Raw genomic sequence first — 21,393 nt, forward strand, 5'->3', positions numbered from 1 at the left:
GCCACCTATGTGCAAAGCACGTCGGTAGAACCAGTCTCGCGTAAGCGTACATGTAATGTCGGTCCGGGCCGCTTCATCCAACAATACCGCCGAACCAAAGTATGACATGCTGGTAAGCAGTATGACTTATATCGCCCACAACTCACTTGTGTTCTACTCGTGCATATAACATCAACGCATAAAACCTAGGCTCGGATGCCACTGTTGGGGAACGTAGTAATTTCAAAAAAATTCCTACGCACATGCAAGATCATGGTGATGCATAGCAACAAGAGGGGATAGTGTTGTCTATGTACCCTCGTAGACCAGAAGCGGAAGCGTTAGCACAACGCGGTTGATGTAGTCGTACGTCTTCACGGCCCGACCGATCAAGCACCGAAACTACGGCACCTCCGAGTTCTAGCACACGTTCAGCTCGATGACGATCCCCGGACTCCGATCCAGCAAAGTGTCGGGGATGAGTTCCGTCAGCACGACAGCGTGGTGACGATCTTGATGTTCTACCGTCGCAGGGCTTCGCCTAAGCACCGCTACAATATTATCGAGGATTATGGTGGAGGGGGGCACCGCACACGGCTAAGAGATCAATGATCAATTGTTGTGTCTATGGGGTGCCCCTGCCCCCGTATATAAAGGAGTGGAGGAGGGGGCCGACCAAGGAGGGTGGCGCGCCTAAGGGGGGGAGTCCAACTCCCATCGGGAGTAGGACTCCCCTTTTTCCTATTAGGAGTAGGAGAGGGAAGGAAGAGGAAGGAGGGAGGAAGGAAAGGGGGGCCGCCGCCCCTCCCAATTTGTATTGGGCTTGGGGGCGCCCCCTCCCTTGCTCCTTTCCCCTCCTTTCCACTAAGGCCCAATAAGGCCCATATACCTCCCGGGGGGTTCCGATAACCTCTCGGTGATCCGGTATTGTCCCAATCTCACCTGGAACCTTTCCGGTGTCCAAATATAGTCGTCCAATATATTGATCTTTATGTCTCGACCATTTCGAGACTCCTCGTCAAGTCCGTGATCACATCCGGGACTCTGAACAACCTTCGGTACATCAAAATATACAAACTCATAATGAAACTGTCATCGTAACGTTAAGCGTGCGGACCCTATGGGTTCGAGAACAATGTAGACATAACCGAGACACGTCTCCGGTCAATAACCAATAGCGGAACCTGGATGCTCATATTGGCTCCTACATATTCTACGAAGATCTTTATCGGTCAGACCGCATAACAACATACGTTGTTCCCTTTGTCATTGGTATGTTACTTGCCCGAGATTCGATCGTCGGTATCTCAATGCCTAGTTCAATCTCGTTACCGGCAAGTCTCTTTACTCGTTTTGTAATACATCATCTTGTAACTAACTTATTAGTTGCATTGCTTGCAAGGCTTAAGTGATGTGCATTACCGAGAGGGCCCAGCGATACCTCTCCGATAATCGGAGCGACAAATCCTAATCTCGAAATACGCCAACCCAACATGTACCTTTGGAGACACCTGTAGAGCACCTTTATAATCACCCAGTTACGTTGTGACGTTTGGTAGCACACAAAGTGTTCCTCCGGTAAACGGGAGTTGCATAATCTCATAGTCATAGGAACATGTATAAGTCATGAAGAAAGCAATAGCAACATACTAAACGATCGGGTGCTAAGCTAATGGAATGGGTCATGTCAATCACATCATTCTCCTAATGATGTGATCCCGTTAATCAAATGACAACTCATGTCTATGGTTAGGAAACATAACCATCTTCGATGAACGAGCTAGTCAAGTAGAGGCATACTAGTGACACTTTGTTTCTCTATGTATTCACACAAGTATTACGTTTCCGTACACAAGTATTACGTTTCCGGTTAATACAATTCTAGCATGAATAATAAACATTTATCATGATATAAGGAAATAAATAATAATTTTATTATTGCCTCTAGGGCATATTTCCTTTAGATCCCCCAAGTAGATTCAAGACCACGTTAAGGGAAGATCCCCTCATGGATTCAAGCCACATATCCTCACGGATTGGGAAGAACTACCGACCGTTTGTATCGTCCCTTGTTGTGTTTGGATTGTGTGTCTCGTTGTGTACTCAGATCTAGCACATGTGTAATCGAATCTCGTTGATTTGAGTGTTTTCCTCTCGTTCTCCTAGTGTGTTCTTTGTGTTCTTCGCGGGATCTGCTCCAATCATAAAAGATCGGCCCCTAGGGTTCCACCCTACATCACCAGGCCTTCCTTCCATTCTAGCATTTCTGCAGTATAGTCCACAGATACAACCCCCTTCCCATTGATACTGATGCATACTTAGCATAGATCTGATGTAAGTCTTGCGAGTAATTTGGATGAGTACTCACGGTTGCTTTGCTATCTCTTTTCCCCTCCACCCGAATGATGCGATTAGATGACGGAGTCCAGGAGCCAGCTGATGCCGCCGAGGACTACTACTACCCCAACGGAACCTACTACTATGTGGAGCCTGCCCACGACCAGGAGTAGTTAGGAGGCTCCCAGGCAGGAAGCCTACGCCTTTTTGATCTAGATGTCATTGTTTTGCTAGCCTTCTTAAGGCAAACTTGTTTAATTTATGTTTGTACTCAGATATTGTTGCTTCCGCCGACTATTGTGTATTCGATCTTATATATTACTTTAATTTGTGTCTACAGTTGTGTTGTGATATCTTCCCGTGAGTCTCGGATCTTGATCATGTGCATTTGCGTGTATGATTAGTGCACGATTAAGTCGGGGTGTCACAACTGTGATCTTTAACCGAGGAGGTTTCCCGATCAAGACGATCGTGATTCCCGATCGACTGTTGTAGCGATCCCATTTTTTATGGACGATCCCGTTTCCATCTTACGATTGAGCAGTTTCTTTTTTCAGAGAAAGATCAATCGAGCATAGTGCTCGATGGCCTCGACTCAGGCCCAGCTCCAGCGCCCAGCAACCTAGTGCGTCGACGGCGCCTAGGAGTTTTTTTTGAGAAACTAGCCATGTATAAAAAATTTGCCCCCCCTCCAAATTATTGGGCCTGTGCGGGTTGCACATTTGGCACAACTATGGGTCCAACCCTGAATCATGGTTTCTCACCGGGAAGAGCAGGGCATGGTTGATGGGCTCCATGAAGATGCTACCAGCGGACCATACATCGATGGCGGCGGAGTAATTGATGGAGTTGAGAAGCAGCTCCGGGGCAGGTACCACATACACTGTCATCATGTCACTCTTCGACGATGGTCGCGCTAGATGGAAGTGGAAGATCTTGAAGTTGCAATAGGTGTTCAGCAGCAGGTCGCTCGCCGGGGCATGAGATTTCCTTAGGAGTCCTTGGTTATCCATCCTTGCAACGGCGACTACAGATCAAGAAACCAAGAATACGGCCATGGAAATGTCAACCTCAATTGGAAGGACTAGACGAGAGGGGCTGTTGAAGGGGAAGTTTATGCGTCAACCTCAATTGGGAGGACGGGAGGAAGGGAGGAATGGGACTGGGAAGGAGACATTTATAAGAAATTAAGAGCTGAGATAACTAAGCGGAATGGGAGCAGGTTGGGAGAAGACGAGGAGCAAGCAGGAAATCAATTAGTTGATGCGCTATAATAAGAGATGAGTTTCTTGTACAGGATTTTAATGGAACTTTTTTTGCTGACATAGCATATTTGGTAATGTGGAATGCCGCATGGTGAGAGGATTAGTGGTAGTGGGAACTAAAAAGGTGATGTGGCATGCATGCTGATGTGGAGTGTATGTATGCTGAGAGAATTGGTAGTAGTGGCGATCAACTTCTTAAGAATGTAGGATGCGCATGTCCAATAGAATGGCATTATCAAATATCCCCCTCTTTGTAGATTTTTACATTTCAAACCGCTAATCCAATTGCTGATCCACTTTCATCGTTGGCTTCATTGCGGTGAGTTTTTTTATAGATTCCATATCAACAAGCTTGAAAAAAAATCATACCTGCAATGTCACAAGGCGATCAACCAGCTAATTATCCGACATAACTTACTTCGTGATACTTGCATGAGTTGATTCACTCGTTAATTGTTTTTAACACTTGATCATCCACTCCCTAGTCCCCTTTCTCGCATAAAAGCGATCATCATTCGAACACATCACGTTATACTGGGAAGGATTGAATCATGGGAACGAATGAACATGGTTATCACCTTCTTTGGCCAGATCTCTCAATTTTGTTAGAAACCCAGTTTGGTGTGCGTCTCACCCTTGTCATCAGTCATTCTCATGTGTTGCCTATGCTTACGCCCCAAAACGGTTGATGACTTTGTATAACTCCATAGGGTGCACTACCACAACACATCCTATGTCCATTCCTATTTCTACCTGAAATTTCCCAAAAAAAATCCCAAATTGAGCCATGCATAACATCACAATGTCTAAAGACAATAACAAAACCATTGGCTGGTAACTATATACAATTATTTTAACCACTAACATGGCAAAGCATGGCCAAATATCGTGACCGGTAGCGTCGGTTAATGTGATGACGTTAATACTGGGTGAAAGGTTCTCCATGCATAGATGTGTCCTCTCTCACGGAAAAATCTCATTGAAAACCACCGCATTCGTATGGTAGATAATTTTGCATGCGAATCCACTAGATTTTCTCCAATGAAAATTAAGTGTGAGGAGGCCCCCCGAAAAAAAAGGCAAAAGGAAAGTGTGAGGACTCGTACAGTGCGCTGCAGTACAACCGCGTGACACAACAAAGGTCAACCCTGGCACGTTTGCACGGTCGACGGAGACCAAGACCGAGGGACCAGACGCGATCACGCGAGCACAGTGCGGCCCCCTACATCCTCCCCTGGTCCAGCGCAAGCCAACTCACACAGCGCAATGAATGACCACTCCCACTCCGACTCACCACGACTTGACGAGACGACTGTCGCGCCCTGCTTCGAACACGCCAACCCCCCTGCTTTTCATTCAGTTTTCGGCGCAGAGCGGTTCGCTCACGCCCCACGCGCCCAAGCCCAACCCACCGCCGTCCTCCCTCACAATCCCCCCGTTCCCAACCCAAAACACTCGTTTCATCCGCGGCGATTCCCCATCTCCTCCGCGTGCCGCCGGGGAGCGCTCGATTCCGGCCGTCGTGGGGTAAGCATTACTCTTCAACCACTGATGTTCTTTTTTCCTGCGCGACCCGATTAATTGTCTGTCGTCGCGTACGCTTGATTTTCGTTTCGAGTTACGGTGGGATCGCGGTCGATTCGGGGGGGAAAGGGTCGCGCTCCGTGGGTTCGGGGCTTTGGGCGGTGGGTTTTGCCCAGGCCAGAGGTTTTGGCGAGGTTCATGCCCATCGATTCCGCCATTCCGGCATGCAGCGGGGTCGCTGCCTGCCTGTGTTGGCTTCGAAGGCGACCCGATTATTAGATTCCCAACTGTGCATGCAAGTCGGACGGTTGCGCCTTATCGATGAGGGCGACGTTCAGTTCAGCGGTTTTCCTTTTATTACTCTCGGTCTCACCTCTAGATTCCAGTATGGATTTTATTTTCCTTTTAATTCGAGGTAATCGATTTTGAGCATCTAATGTAGATACGAACACCGATTGCCTTAGAAGTTGCCATGTTTTACCACCCCCTTCAATTCCTTCTCACATTCGTGTTACCAATTTAGCCATTTACGTCACATCTAACTCTGTTTGTTGGAAAATGTAAAAAAATAAAACTCTGTCTGTTGGAAACTACTCCCTCCATGCCAAAAAACGCTCTGATATTATGGAACGGAGGGAGTACTTGTTATTGGCAGGTGCTTTCAATTCAGCTTCTTCTTTAAAAAGGTGCTTTCAATTCTTTATTACGTCTAATACGAATGAGCCTAGCTTGCTTGGTAGGAAGTGTGGATGTACACCCCCACCACCCAGGTTCATGTCTTATTCAACTTGTGCTGGGGTGCTTATCATTGTTTATAAGGCGTCCCGCCTTGGACGCTTAGGTGGCAAGGCGCCCTGCAGTGCCTTACAGTTATGCCCGCTTTAGGCGCTTAGACGTCAGGGCGGTTGGTCAGGTCGCCTTACCGCCTTGTAAACAATAAATGAATAAACCAATTTTATAACATGCGAATATGAGGCTGTGTCCTAAGGCGTGATGGTCTGTGTGCCATGAGGACATGAGGCTGTGTCCTAAGGTGACGACACAAGTTGACATGAGAAGCATCAAGTGGCTTGTGCCATAGTGCTGTTCATCAATAAATTCCTTTTTGCTTCGCAAAATATTCCTTTTTGTCCCCCCAAAGATCACTTTTATGACAGTGAGTACGTCATTTAATGTTCTTTTCACCAATGTCCCCATTCAAGAAACCTCCTAACACCAATAAAAAACCCTCCTGACAAAACACACTCCATTGAACAATTTGTCTCCAAACTGACAGAGCAGAGCAGCTGTACATGTCGAACTGATGAGGCTTGCCATGTAAAGATGTATTAATCGAATTCGCTTCTTAGTTGGCGAAGGTGCACCTTTTAACCTTTTGGGTTGCACCAATTTAGCCGAACCAGGTCTCCACAGCTGACCAACTGACGGGGAAGGTTTGGTTCGGCTATACACGAACAGCTAATCTGCGCTCCTTCGTCAGCTTGGAAACCTATTCGAGGATGTGATTAATGCAGAAGCGGGCAATTTCTTTGCGCTTTGCAACATGTTGGAAAAATGGCCCTAAATGTGGAATAGCATTTATAATTGATAGCTGCAAGGTACTACACAGGAGATTTTTGGCCCTGATTTTAACAGACTAGAGGCATCAAAATATGAATATTTTGTTATGGTTAGTGCCTATGATATGGGAGTAGTGCACTCAACCCGTGTTTCCTTGTTGGTCCTTCTATTATTACTTAAATTACTTAGTGCGGGCAATAAATTGTAGAAGATACCATCAGATTTTTCCTTATAGACTGTTGGCCCACAAATCCAACAACCTGCCAATGGAAGTATTAGAGATATTTTCATTATAAATTACGCCTGAAATGTGGAACTATTATGTTATTGAAGAAATTGGTTAAAACTTTGAACTTTGATTTATTTCTATGTTCATGAAGTATCATAAGAAATTTCTGTATCATGATCTTTAACCGAGAATTTGGAGGCATTTTTGCAGTTCTCCTCACCTGATCACATAAATATAGAAGAATTTTGCATCCTTCCTTGACCAATGATACAAATCTCACTGTGTTTAAATGCATGGTCTTGAAATGTCTATCCTTATCATTGTTTAGGCCTACTTGATCTTCCGCATAGCACATATATGAGCCAGTTAGCTGGTGCTTGCATCACGAAATGATCCTTAATCAGTTGCACAGAAGAGAATCAACTTAGCTAAGGTGGAATTACTATCTCTGCGAGGAAAGTTCCAGTGTTTTTTTCTGTTCTACAAACAGCATAAAATTTCCACCTCAGTCAGATAGTCACCCAACTAAATTGAGATATTATGGATTACAACGAAGCTTGCAAGGGATCATTCGAATCTGAAAGTTGTGAGATTGGCAAGATTGGAGTGGCAAAAATTGAACATTATGAATCTGAACTAGAAGAAGGTGAGATCAGAGAGGCAGATGAGGCATCCGGATTAGAAAGCCCTATCCAGAATGGCACAGCTGCAAATGCTGAACAGCAGCAGGTCCGTATAAGGCAATCAGCTTCACCGCAAAGAGCTTCTCATAATGTAGAGACTGCAGGTATTGTGGTTTTGCAACACAGAGTGATCCACGAACACATGCCTCCAAGCATTGTACGCTCATTTGTGCAAGATACGATTGAAAAGGAGCAGGCCCTTATGAGGCCATCAACTTCACCTGAAAGAGCTTCCTGTGAAGGCAGGACTGCAGGTATTAATTTTGTGCAGCAGTGTAAGTGTAGTGCAATCCACGAGAACATGGCTGCAAGTCTTAAAGAGTCGAGCACATCTTCTCAAGTGGTGGTTGAAGAGGAGTCATCAACTTCAGCTGAAAGAGGTTCTCGCCTTGGAGGGACTGCATGTACTGCTGTTGTGCAACAATCTAAGTATGCTGCATCTGAGGGCCGATATGTTAATGTGAGTCAGTCAACTTTGCATAGAAAATGTGGGAACCACCGTCGAAGCTATTCACCATCTATCTATAGTAGTTCAAAAGAAAGGCATAAGAAAAGGAAGGAAGGATGTTTTAGATACTATGATTCCCATTGGGTCACGAAAATGATTGAGGAAGTTTGTTCAGAAAGGTCCAAAACACTACTGTCACGGCAGACTGTAGATCGGAAGAAATTCAACAATGAGCAAAAAAAGAAGAAGATAGAATTCTTCCAAAAACATGTGAATTCTTATAAATTCCATCATGCACATGTTGCACCAACTATAAGATATTGCAGGATGATGTTGCCTAAGCTACATTCCAGCATGTTGCACTACAGATTTCATCGACATATGATATCTCAGCTGATAAAATTTTATAAACAGCTTATATGTGACAGGGACAAAGAGAACAGAATAAAAGAGCGCTGGATATTTGAGGCCAAAGCTGGCTACCTTAAGAAATGGTTTTATGTGACTAACTTGTCATATTCTAAATTCAAGCCAGAGGAACTAGAAAGCTGTATGGTTGACTATTCAGATGGTGAACAGCATCTAAAATATTTTGACATGCAATCTATAACCACTCAAATTGAAGCAATTGCCTCTAATAAAGAACCTAGAGGCACCTTTGCAACTGGTATTACTGTGCCCAATCTAGAAAATTCACCATCATCGCTTGAAACAAATGAACATACAAAGCTCGGGTTTTCAGTTGGTACAGCAGAAGAAATGGCCACCTTAGAAAGCAGGACTTCACAGTACACCTGTGCTCCCTCCATGGAGTTTTGTCATGAAAATCAGACACAAACTACCTTCCCGGCAGCAGATAAAAACGAGGGAGGAGATGTGGAGAAACCCTCTGCTTGCCAGCTTGACGTGAGTGCAGCACTAGAACCTGCTGAGACACTGACAACAGGTAAGGCAAGTGATGATTGTGAGCCTATTCTAGAACACTCGCAATTGCTGCTTGTAACGAATGAAGCTACAAAGCCTGGGTTTTCAGTTGGTGTATCAAAAGAAATGGCTACCTTAGAAAGCAGCTCCTTGCAGGTAACCAGTGTGTCAGGAATGGAGTTTCGTGAAAAAGATGGGACCCAAATTATCTTCTCAGCAGCTGACAGCAATGAGGAGCGAAACACGGAGAGCCCCTGTGCTTCTCGGTTTGTCATGAGTTCAGCATCAGGACTTGCTATTGCAGTGAGCGCTGATACAGAAAATGCTGCCCCGATTTCTAGAGAAAAACGAAGGTACATGTGTTCTAGCAATGATATTTCAGAAGGTCCATGTAGGTCAGGGAGAAAGTTAGGTGAAAAAGATGGGACACACATCTCCTTCTCACCAGCAACACAAATTGCCTTCTCAATAGCAGCACAAAACGAGGGGGAAACCATGGAGAGCCCCTGTGGTTCTCAGTCTGTCATGAGTTTAGCATCAGAACCTACTATTGCAGCGAGCAATGGTACAGAAAATGCTGCCTCGATTTATAGAGAAAAACGAAGGCGCATCGGTTCAGGCAATGATGATATTTCAGAAGGTTCATGTTGCAGGCCAGGGAGAAAGTCTGGTGAAAAAGATGGGACACAAATCACCTTATCACTAGCAACACAAAATGAGGGGGGAGACATGGAGAGATGTTGTGCTTCTCATTCTGACGCAGATACGGCACTAAAACTTGTGATGACAGTGAACACTGATTCACAAAATGCTCCATCTGGTTCTAATGAAAAGCAAAAGCACATAAATTCAGGCAATAATATTTCAGAAGGTTCATGTTCTAGGTCCGAGATAATGCCTACCTCGAACCTTTTCAGAACAACATTGCCTCAAGAGGTATTTTAGCTCATGTCTTTTAGTTATAGTTTAGTGTTGTCTCAACAATTGTTTTTTTATGGATTGGCTTGCGACAACAGGAGAACTTATGTTGAACCTAAGTAAACTGAAAATTATCAAAAAGAAGCTAGTTATCATTAGGAAGGATAAACAGTGAACAATAAATTTCTTGTTTGTTTTGTATCCTAACATCATCTGCTCAGTGTTAAATTATTAAATTTATAAGTAATTCAACCATGATTGGAGGCTATAAATACATTCACAAGAACTGTCAGATTACATCTCATTTTAGTTGTATTTTTTAAAATGGTCTCTAGGTGAACTTATAAGAACTATTAATAGTGTCTCATCGTCCTTACTTGTGGCCGCTTATAAATTGCCATTGACATATTTGGCATTGTTTATCTGCAGGAACCTCCAGCTGCAAGATCACCTCCACCTTCAAGTGATAATAGACAAGTGGTTCAAGCCGAGGATATAAGCGGCGAGGAAGTACCTAGTAGTCAAGTACCTTCCTTTGCCCAAGTTACCGAGCAGCCAAACATGCACTTCAATACCCAAAGTGTGATAAACCATCACCATTTCGGTTCAACTTGCCAGTTTGCTAGTCCTCCATATCAACCACCTTGTAGGGATACGCATTCAGCAAGAATTGAGGCTGAGAGTGTTGGGGTATCACATGTTCATCCAACGTCAGCCAATCAGGTGCCAACAGGCTCCACTCCTGGGCTTCGTCTGGCTGAAGATGTGTTTGATTCAAATCACAGTCCTGGGGCATCACATGTTCATCCAGCTTCAGCCAATCAGGTGCCAACAGGCTCCCCTCCTGGGCCATCTTTGGCTGAAGATGGGCTTGACTTGAATCTATTTACCATTGAGTTGAGTCGATTACAAAAGTTGGCTGATCTGATGACAAAGAGGCATCAAGAGAAGGTCTCTTTCTTGAATTCCTCTTCTACTTTTGTATTTTTATCTTATTTCAAGAAGCACGTGCACAACGATTGCACCCTATTTAGGGACGTGGAGTTTCTACACCCAGGAGCAAATGCTCCTGGTGTGAACAGTAAAATCAAATAAATTCAAAAACAATTCAAAAAATTCTGAATTTTTTTTGTGCCATACTTTCACAAATGTTTGTTGTGCCTACAAAATTTCATCGCAAAATCACATTGATGGAAGGCGTGGTAAAAAAAACAAAATCAATGCTCTGAAAATGTTACTTACAAAAGCATTTTGGAGCTCTGATTTTGTTTTTTTTGGCACGCCTTCCACCAATGTGATTTCGCAATGAAATTTTGCGTGCACATCAAACATTTGTGAAAGTATGTCACAAAAAAATTTCAGAATTTTTTGAACATTTTTTCTAGTTTTTTAATTTTACTATTCATACCAGGAGCATTTGCTCCTGGGTGTAGAAAGGTACTTCCGCCTATTTAGGTATTACTCATGAATCTCCGGTTGTGTTTTGCCAGATAGAACGGCTTAATTTGGCACGTGAAATAGAGTTGGCTCAAGCTAAAAGGAAGTATGACGAGCTGGAATATAATTTAGAGGTAGAAACATTACAGCGAAAGAGAGAACTTAAGATAAAAGCTGATAAAATTTACAAACAGCAGATATTGGCTGAGGTATTACAGGTTATATTTAAGGCTTCTGCTAGAGTTGTTCCAGACAGTCCTAGAGGTAAATATCTTTCATACATCTTAACTCAGTTTGTTAAGATACAGTTACTACCTTGGCATTGACATATTATTTCTTTGATTTTGTATCAATTAGTTGAAGGAATTTATTATTGGTAATATAGGGGGAAGCATAAGGACATCATAAATGATAAATTGATCAAGTTATATGCGTTATTACTTAGTAGTTCTCACTCTGGCTTGTGTACATTCTGTTATCATTTAGTTTTCCATGTATATAGTTATTATGTACTCCCTCCATCCGGGTTTATTTGGCCCGTGAGCAGTTTAGCCTCGTCCCTTCCTATTAGGCCCCGTAATTTACTCCGCATGAAAAGTGCAGTTTTCTTCCTCGATCTTTCTTCTGTTTATGCGTGACTCAAGGTGATTAATTAGGTTGTTGAATAAATAAAAGGAGAGAAATTAGTAGCCAACGCATGCACGCCCACGAACAACTCCACATTAACTGTTGTAGCTAATTACGGAAGGAGAAAGGCCCTTCCACTTTAATCAGACACAGATCACCAAAATGTTATGGGAGTAATTGTCCTGCCTTGGTCCTAGTGTTTTTGCCGCTGGGTCTAATAAACCCGGACGGAGGGAGTACTAAGTATAACCACGTGCCCTTGTGGTCTTGTGCAAGGTTCTTATTATTGGAAATATTTTCCACTCCAGGGACTGGGAATTCGATCTGTTACCCCATGTCCCAGTGACCTTTTCCCTATGACCCAAATATTAATTCATTCTTGGAAGTGGCAAAATCCAACATTTCCCTCATTGAGCTGAACAAATTCTTACTTTTTGTCACTCCTTTTCCTTTCAAACTGAAGTTTCTCGTGAAGTTTGTAGGGCTGTTTGGAATACAGCCGACGAGCGCCCTACCAATTTTTCGGTGTTGACTAGCACGCCGGGCAGCCGTTTGGATCGGGACCAACGTTTCGCGACCACGCCAAAATTTCGGCAGCTTCGTTCAGTTTTTACACCTGCGAGTTGGTGAAACCACGGCGGCGGATTCCTTCGCCAATTTTTTGGCGAGCCTGCTATTGGCAGGGCGGACTGGGGTGTGATCCAAACAGCCCCTGTATATGGCTTGGCCACTTGTGGTTCGCCCTTTGGTCTGCATCGCTTGGGTAAAAAAAAACATTTGAGGGGATTCCAGCCTGGCTTTGCTTAGAATCAGCTTGAAACTACTGTGGAACATGAAATCAATCTTCCACTTGGCTAGTTTATTGTCTCAAACTAAATTCGAGCCCATCTTAGAAATTTAACTAGTCTTTGATATCTTATAATTTGATAAATTTATGCATAGCTGTATATACTAGCCATTCCAGATGCCCTTAATATCTGGTTTTACATTTGTGTCTGATAAGGTGTAAAAAATTTGGTAACAGCAAATGGTTTCGCTAATATATGCACCCTTTCCTTGCGGCATGGTATCGTGTTCGTGCTAGTAAGCTATTTAACATGTCATCTTGATATGGCAAATATCTCACATGCTCATCATAGTCCGAGGCACAAGTAAAGCATCACAATCTCGCATAAAATAAGGGCACCTTGGGCTGTGTCAGTTTTTTGTAACCAGAGCCACCGAATGCGGAGAGCCCATCCTAAAAGTTCAAGATCGTGGATGCCAAGACTGCCATACTGAATTCGACGAGTTGAAAGTGTGCAGTTCACAAGATAGTTGCCTCCATTGGCCTTGTCCTTTCCGAAGACCCCCCCCCCCCCCCCCCCCCCCCCCCCCGGTCGCTACGACTACCCGAAACTGAAACAAGATGGCCAGCGTGGTTCATGAGGGAAGCCTTCCAACCCGGAAGATTTTCCACCACCTTATCAATAAGTGGCATTAACTCCAGCTTAGTCGGTTTCTGAACTGTGAGAGGGAGGCCAAGGTAGGTGCATGGGAAATCCTTGATTTCTGGAGATGGCCGCCAAGTCATCATCCTTGCACTGGATAGGCATGACTGAAATCTTAAGCATGTTTGTCATGAAGCCTGAAGCATGCCCAAAGGAGTCCAAGATTTCTTTAATGAGTGATAAGTCACTTGCTGCAGGTCAGAGGAAAATGACAGCATCATTGGCAAAGAAAGAAACCCGATGCTGCACTTGCTGGAGAGTGAGAGGTTGGAGAAGACCTTACACAGAAGCTTGGATAATTAGTGAATTCAAGACATCCATAACCAATATAAATAGCATAGGTGGAAGAGGACCCTCTTGTCAAAGTCCCTGTCGATGATAAATTGCTTCTCCGGTTCCCCAGTCACCAAAATCCCAGTGGTTGAGGTAGATAGCAGCAAACACAGAAGGTTGCACCAATGCTGGCCAAAGCCCAAATGGTGTAGAACTTCAATAAGAAAGGGCCAAGAAACTGAATCAGTCCAATTTCAGGAGGATTTGAGGTTCTTTATTCCTGTGTAAACATTTGGCCTTTTGTTGAACAAGATTTTTTTGTCCTGGATACTCTGCCCCTTAATAAATGCACTCTGGCTATAGAAACCATATTGGGAAGCTGTGAGCCGATTCGCCATAAGTTTTGTGACCGATTTGGCAAAACCGTGAATAAGGCTTATGGGCTAATCCTTAACTTGCATGGCATCAACTTTCTTTGGTAAGAAGGTGATAAAAGCTGTGTTCAGGAGCTTGAACAAGGACACATTTTTTCCGAAAAAAGGGGATGACCCGCGGCCTCTGCATGGAGTGATGCACACAGCCATATATTATTGAATAGTTAACGATGATAAGCAAAGCCTAGCATTGATGCGGAACAAACTGGCTTAAAAATAAAAATGAAAACTTGAGGCCATCCAACATGGATTTGCCTTGTAACAGGATCTCCACAAGCCTACCATAATCCTATGACATATGACCGAATTAAATGAAAAATAAGCTACCCTAGACAAAGCCTTCAAGAAGGAATCGTCATACGAGTGCCTACGTTGAGGAGTCCAATCGAAGATCGAACATGGGATTTTCATCCCCGAAGCCAAGCCTCAAGCCAACACCTGGCACGAGGCTCACGCGTCGACATTGCCTGATCTAGCCGAAGAAGATCATGGGTTTTCACCTTAAGTATATGCAAACTTGTCATCAAATTTATTAATGCCAACAACCTCGCTACCGGTGGACGACGTCTTGCTCACCGGATTTTGGTGCCTGGGAGAGCACCAAGTCCGCCTTCCTGTCACTGTCGCACCACCTTCGATCCCGTTGATGGGAAAGAGTGACACACGGACGCAAGCTGGCCCAGATTTGGCCACCTTTGCAACCACCTCGCAGGTTGCCGCTGTTGCAGCCATCTCACGGATCCACCCGCCACGTCCCCGGGGACGCCACCCTAGTGTTCACCACATAGCACCTATTGACGAGATCGAGCCCCTAGGCAGGGCTGTACCACCGGATCCAGCACGTGCTTGCACCGGACCAGCGCTGGCAGAACCTAATAATGGCCGGATTGGAGCCATTTCACACCTTGTGCAGACCGATCTGCCGCTTGCACCCGTCATGCTGCCTTAGCAGCATCCTGCGCCATCCGGCTTGCTGCTTGCAGCCGACACATGAGCCGATGGTGGAGTCGAGGACCTCGAAGGCCGCATCAACGGCCAACACCGCCGTTACATCGCGTGTGACCTCGGGGAGGACACCCCAACAACTCAAACCACCACATGAGTCAATCGGGAGCAATGAAGTTTGAGTTTTCTCCTCAGCCGTGGAAAGAGCCCTAGAGTCCCTTGCAATCTCAATGGAATGAAGAACTTCTTTTGCCATAGCAAGCTGCACCTTGATGCTACCAATTTACCGTTGGCTACCCCTTGCTAAGGTACTGCAGTTTGAGAAAGATCCTCTCAACAGGACAAGTGGACGCAGTAGGGGCATTCCAATTTTAGCTATATAAATAAAGAAGGTTTTGAGACGCTCACAAATCATTGTGTACCACCCATTCCTTTTGATCCGAGATGCGGTGACCTTTTACTCTCTAGGAGGTAGTGGGTTAATTGAAAAGAAAATTGTTTTTATTTAGTTCAACACAAAAAGGGGAACGATACATTTGGATAGTAATGTTACTATCTATTCTGCCATATTGCAATAAGCGAAAGAATGTTCTTTTTTGCTTATCGAGAACCAAAGAAAGGAAATTGAAGAAACTTTTAATGTGACAATGTACAAGAAACTTCTTAGATCTGATATTTATTGATTGGATAAAAGGAGACGTGATTGTGTTTTGTCATTATTGTTGGATCAATATGTTGCTACAAACATTGGATAGTATGTGGAGAAAAATAAAATAATCTTGTACTATATGACCTTGCCTCATCTGCCTTGGATCATGTGCCATTTCTTATGTTGAAGAACCTCGTCGTCCGTGTGGTGTCATGAGATGGTTGGTGCGGATATGGTCATTGCTGTAGTTTACCGGTCATAGATCTGATCGCTTTGGGTTTTATTTTTTCCTCGCCTACGCATAGCTTTGCTCTTATATGACTTTGCTATTTGCCGGTGTATTTCTGTGTGCGTGCGTCGGTGTTGGCTATGTGCATCCTAGCTATGCGGAGGCCAGGTGTGTGCTCATTGTGTTTGTCTCATCTTGATGATCCATTTCGAGCCAATAAAATCCACCCTTTGTCAAAAAAAATTGCCGCTTCTTATGTTGACCGTGCCTCTCAACTGCCGACCACCAAGAGGCGATTCCATTTCGAGTCTTTTTTGTGCTCGCTGGATGGCTTTCGGAACGCGGTTGTGGAATGCTACGTCGCCCACACACAACGTCCTGTTCACTTTGGACGCTAGGTGGGAAACATCAAGATGCAACTTACGATGGCCCACGAGATCATCTCGAAACTTGATGTTGCACAGGATTGATGCGTTCTCTCGGATTTTGAGTGTCACTTGAAGAACAAGTTGAAATTTCATTGTCTTGGCCTTGCCTCTCCGGAGAGATCCATCGCCAGGCAGCGGTCGAGGCTTCTGAGCCTCGAGGACGGTGACGTGGACTAGAAGTTCTTCCATACCCATGCCTTTAATTGTCAGAAGAACTGCATCAAGCGATTGCGTGCGGGTGATCATGTTACCACGACCCAACCTGAGATGGAAGATATCACCTTTGAGTTCTTCTGGAGCCAGCTCGGTGCCCCTCCGGACAGGCAATGCTCCGTCAATTTGCAGGCCCTTGGTCTTCCCCAACTCGGCCTGTCAGAGTTAGAGGTGTCGTGGATGGAAGAGGAAGTTTGGGATGTGATCGGGGCATGCCGAAAGACAAAAGATAAATCCCTAGGGCCGGACGACTTCCCCATGAACTTTTACCAGTTTCTGGCAGGTGATCAAGCATGATATGGCAGGTTACCAGAGTTGCTGGGGATCGACCAATAGATCCAAGCAAGCACCACTGGCCAAATGTCAAAGCAAGGAAATCTCCGAATATGCTCTCGTCGCCTCCTGCCCCCTTCCCATCTTGTAGCTGCTGATGGTGATATGTTTCTTGCCCAGACCGCCACCACAAAATTGGTTCACCCCCTTGTGTCAAAAGTACAAAAAGGCCCTCTCCCATAGCTTAAGCTTATGGGTGAGGAGGGGGGGGTGCTGAAGTATATTGCCCGCCTCTCTCCATCAGTTCGGAAGTAAACACAATAAATAATTGCAGCCTGCCCCCACTTCCGCTGCCCACATCATAAACTCCAAAGGCCCTCTCCCAAGGTTCGGATTTTTGGATAAGTTGGCTGGAGCATGAATTCAATAATGGCAGCCGCTCTTAACTGCCTCTTCAATGGTCTAGGACATGGCCTTAACAAGGAGGGGGCACCTAGCATGGGAGATTTTCGGTCAATCATTCTTATGCATAGTGCTACTTGCTGTTCGTCTCGTGAAGCGTATGTCTAAGCTGGTGGCAATCAACAAGAGCGCTTTCATCCGTGGTCGGTAGATCCTTGACACCTTCATGCTTGTTCAGAGTTCTGTTCAAGCCCTTCTCTGCCGCAAAGTGCCTTCTCGTTTTCTAGAGTTGGATGTGGCTCGGGCTTTTGATTCTGTCAATTGACCTTGTTGGAAGTTCTGTGGGTGCATGGATTTGGCGAGTAATGGTGTTCTTGGGTGACCTTGATCCTTGCTTCTTCGAGCTCCAAGATCCTTGTTAATGGGCACCCCTTTGCTAGGGTTTGGCATCGTAAAGGGTTGCGGCAAGGCGATCCTCTTGCCGTTGCTCTTCGTGATCGTTATGAACATCCTTGGGCTTTGTTCAATGCCGTGGATGATTCAGGGCTCTTGAGCCCCATGGTGCACTTGGGGATCCGACATAGGCTTCCCTGTTCGTGGATGATGTTGCTCTCATCATTTGGCCCGTGGAGAAGCAGGAGATCCAAACTGCCTTGCTGATTATGGAGATCTTTGTGGATGCTTCTGGTCTTCAGATTAATTTCCAAAAAAGCTTGGCCACCTTGATTCGTTGTCAGGGCAGTGATCTGGGGTTTGCCTTGTTGCTGCCGTGTGTTGTTGTGGAATTTCCGTGCCTATACCTTTGGCTGCCGCTGTCGCATGAAAAACTTCCCAAAGCTCAGCTCCAGCCTTATATTGACAAGGTGGCCAAAAGGATCCCAGCCTCAGCCTGGAAAGGAAATCTTATGTCGGACGCTGGGCACTTGATCCTTGTTTCTTGTGCAGGCGCTACATTATGATGGACTCTCCCTTGCGAAGTAAATGAATGTTTGCCTGGAAAAGCTTTGTAGATTTTTTTTGGTGCTTCAAGGACTCGTCGTCCGGTGGGTTTTGCCTGGTTTGTTTACCGAAGCACTTGGGTGGCCTGAATCTCTGGAATTTTTCCATTGTGCACGAGATGATGAAAATGTGTTGGCTTTGGTTTGACAAAGTGGCTCTGGACAGGCCGTGGGAAAATCTTAGCTTGACATGCTCAGATCAAACCCTGTTCTATGCCTTGGTCAAGGTGCAGATTGGGGATGGCGCAAACTGGCTTTTCTGGACCGACAGATGGATTGAGAGGGACTCTGTGCAAATCCATCGCGCCGGATCTGTTGGAGTTCATTCCCCTCAAGATCATGGATTCTAGGATGCTAGCTCAGGCACTCCTCAACAACAGCTGGATTGATGATAACGTTGGAGGGTTGTCTATTCTGGCCATCGCCCTGATGCTCTTGCTTGCCTGTGTGGCTGACCTGGTCCAGCTTGTGCCTGGTATGCCCGATCATTTCTGCCGGGCCTGGGAGCCTGGAGCCAGCTTCTCGGTCCTTTTGGCTTACCGCGTGAACTATGGCCACTTCATGAGCTCATTTGGCGTGCCTGCGCTCCTCTCAAGTTCAAGTTCTTTAGCTGGAAAGCTGTGGAGCGGAGGAAGCGCCATGGCCTTGCTGATAATGACACTTGCCCTTTGTGCTCTCGGTGTGTGGAGTTGTTGTATCACCCGCTCATCCAATGTTGCTCTGGCACCAAGTTTGGTCAGGGCCAGCCCTAGCATCATGTAGACCTTAGTGCGAGTGAGGTACAATTGACAGAGTAATATGAATACTTTTACCGGTATATATATCTCATAGCATCATAGCATGGAAATATGAAGGCATAAGCATAAAAACTGTAATTTCAATTAGCAAATAAAGTCTTAATACATATGATTATATGATGCAAATGATGATTAGAAGATACATGTGCTCAACCATAAGCAACTATTGAATAAATACAACGTGGTGAAAAGTGTGTCCGCGCGGGGGGGGGGGGGGGGGGGGGGGATGTACACCCCGTAATAGTGTTGATGTTATGTTCTGCAAATCACGTCTTTTGTAATTTATTCTGATATGTAGATGTATTGGATGGGCCTTAGGCCAGCTCACCTTTTGCCATGGCCTAGGGCCGGCCCTGAGTTTGGTTCCAGTCTACTTGTGCCCGGGAGCGTGCGAGCTTCACCCATCTACCTCAGACTGCCTTATCAACTGCTGGCCTAGGCTGGAATTGTCCTAGAAGCTCGGGAAACGGCTTCGTCCTCCCTGTCTTGCGCAGCCTTTGGCTGGAAAGAAATGCCCGGCTCTTTCGTTCTGAGTCTAATTAAGACTGACTATTCTTTTGTCTTCCATCGCTAGCGATGTGGGGGCGTGGAAAACTGTAGGTATTGCGAGAGTGATGGCTCTGTAGTTGTATTTGTCGCTTGCAACGGACCTTGTCTGGGTTTCCTATTTATTGAAAAAAGAAGTGTTTTCTCTTGCGTTCCTGCAAAAAAAAATATGTGATAACAATGTTTCAGAAAAATGTCAATGCATGTATGTTGCCTTATTCTCTATTCCTTCTAGTATCAATCATGTCACCCAGAAATGCCTTATTTAGCTGCATGCATTGCTTTAGCTTTTACTCCATATATTTCGATATTCAACGATTTTGATTGATCCATTACTTTGTAGGTCGTAGTTAAGTATTTCTGCATTTAACTGATAATAGATTAGATAGGCTGCATAGCACAAAAAACATCTAATAATCTAATAAGTTAGAAGTCTACTAGTCTAGTGTACCTATACAACTTTGACTATGATTCTCGCGTATAATATGTCCATAAAATTAGTACAGTGCTCCCTCCATAAAGAAATATACTATTTCTTTACAGAGGGAGTACATTGCAAGATAAATATAACAATAACATTCATATATGTTCAATCCATCTATTTTGGTACAGTATATATTAGTGGTCAAAGTAGTGCATGGAAGACCGTGAAAAGTCAACTGTGCCTTACATTTTGGGAAGAGGGGGTATTGTGTTGCTCATACTTGTTTTTTTTTTCTTTCGAGAAAACACAGAGATTTTTGTGTTTCTTTGTATTGAAAAGATAGGGTTTATGTTACAATCCTCCTAGGAGGTATGTCGAAAGCATATTTACTGTCAACTCTTGCTGATGTTTTCTTTCATGTATCAGGTGCTGCCCAGGAAACCATGGCAGGGCCTAGTCGGTCGGCAGACCAGCGCAGTTTCCACATTCATGCACCTGTTTCAGCCCCCGAAACATCAACAGGCGCCTCCCTCAGACAGCGTCCTGCGATCGCGCAACGCACTGCTATGGACTCGATGAATCATCCAAGTGTTGGCATGGGTAATAGACCAGCATAACGGGAAGTGCCTCCCGGCCGTGGGGCTGCGAGCCTGGAGAAATAGTGCAGCGGATGCTGCTCTTTGAAAAAATCATGCTGCCTGTAAGCCTACCGTTGGAGTTGTGTTGTGTGTACATTTGGAATTCAGAGCTTCCATCTGAGCTTTGCTTAAATGAGAAGTAGACCCGAGATTCGTTCAGTTGGTATAGCGCTATCTGACTACTAGATGGTAGCAATTCATGTCTGTTGATGTTAAAATCTGCGTTTTGAAAACCTGGTTGGATTTATGGTTGGACTCGAGAGTCGTAATTTTATCAGGAGAGATCTGATGAGCATTTGTAATCTCTAAACATTACCTGGTGCAAACATTACCCGAAAGTCTGGTAATTTGTGCAAGAGTATAACGGCATATCCTGATTATCTTACAATTTGCTATTGCACCTGCTATTACTAAATAGTAAAAAATATCGACACAACGGTAGGTTGAGTATGCATAGATGCCAAATTCTACGCGCGCGCGCTACATACAGAGCAGTTCCGAGTCACTTGATCCAGCAAACTTTGGACCACCCAGAACCAAGAGATCAGCCTCCATTCGTCATACCAAACTGTCTTGTCTCGTCGTTGGTCGCATCAATGAGGCAGGATGGGCAAGATCATGGATGGGAGCGTTAATCAGAGGTGATACGCTGTCTTGTTGCCCAAATAATCCTCATTCATTTTTTTGTCTGAGATAAGCCCATATCCTTATTCATAAACGGGA

General features: G+C 44.8%; 1 protein-coding gene across 3 annotated transcripts; it reads left to right on the forward strand.

The window, feature by feature from the left end:
• Positions 1 to 4,878: 4,878 nt before the first annotated feature.
• On the forward strand, positions 4,879 to 21,058 carry LOC125513788 (uncharacterized). 3 transcript variants are annotated; one of them, XM_087528179.1, is made up of 5 exons: positions 4,879 to 5,108; positions 7,223 to 9,885; positions 10,297 to 10,818; positions 11,358 to 11,568; positions 13,619 to 19,254. In XM_087528179.1, exons 2-5 carry the CDS (start codon positions 7,435 to 7,437, stop codon positions 13,798 to 13,800), a joined length of 3,366 nt encoding a protein of 1,121 aa, XP_087384305.1. In that variant the 5' UTR covers positions 4,879 to 5,108; positions 7,223 to 7,434; the 3' UTR covers positions 13,801 to 19,254. The 3 variants fall into 3 exon arrangements, with proteins under 3 accessions (XP_087384305.1, XP_087384306.1, XP_087384304.1); XM_087528178.1 differs by lacking the exon at positions 13,619 to 19,254 and adding an exon at positions 20,459 to 21,058 and having other exon boundaries at positions 4,881 to 5,108; XM_087528180.1 differs by lacking the exons at positions 11,358 to 11,568; positions 13,619 to 19,254 and adding an exon at positions 20,459 to 21,058 and having other exon boundaries at positions 4,880 to 5,108.
• Positions 21,059 to 21,393: the final 335 nt, after the last annotated feature.

This window comes from Triticum urartu, chromosome 6A, assembly GCF_056163025.1.
Source record: "Triticum urartu cultivar PI428250 chromosome 6A, HENAU_Tu73, whole genome shotgun sequence".
In the NCBI taxonomy this organism is placed as follows: Eukaryota; Viridiplantae; Streptophyta; class Magnoliopsida; order Poales; family Poaceae; genus Triticum; species Triticum urartu.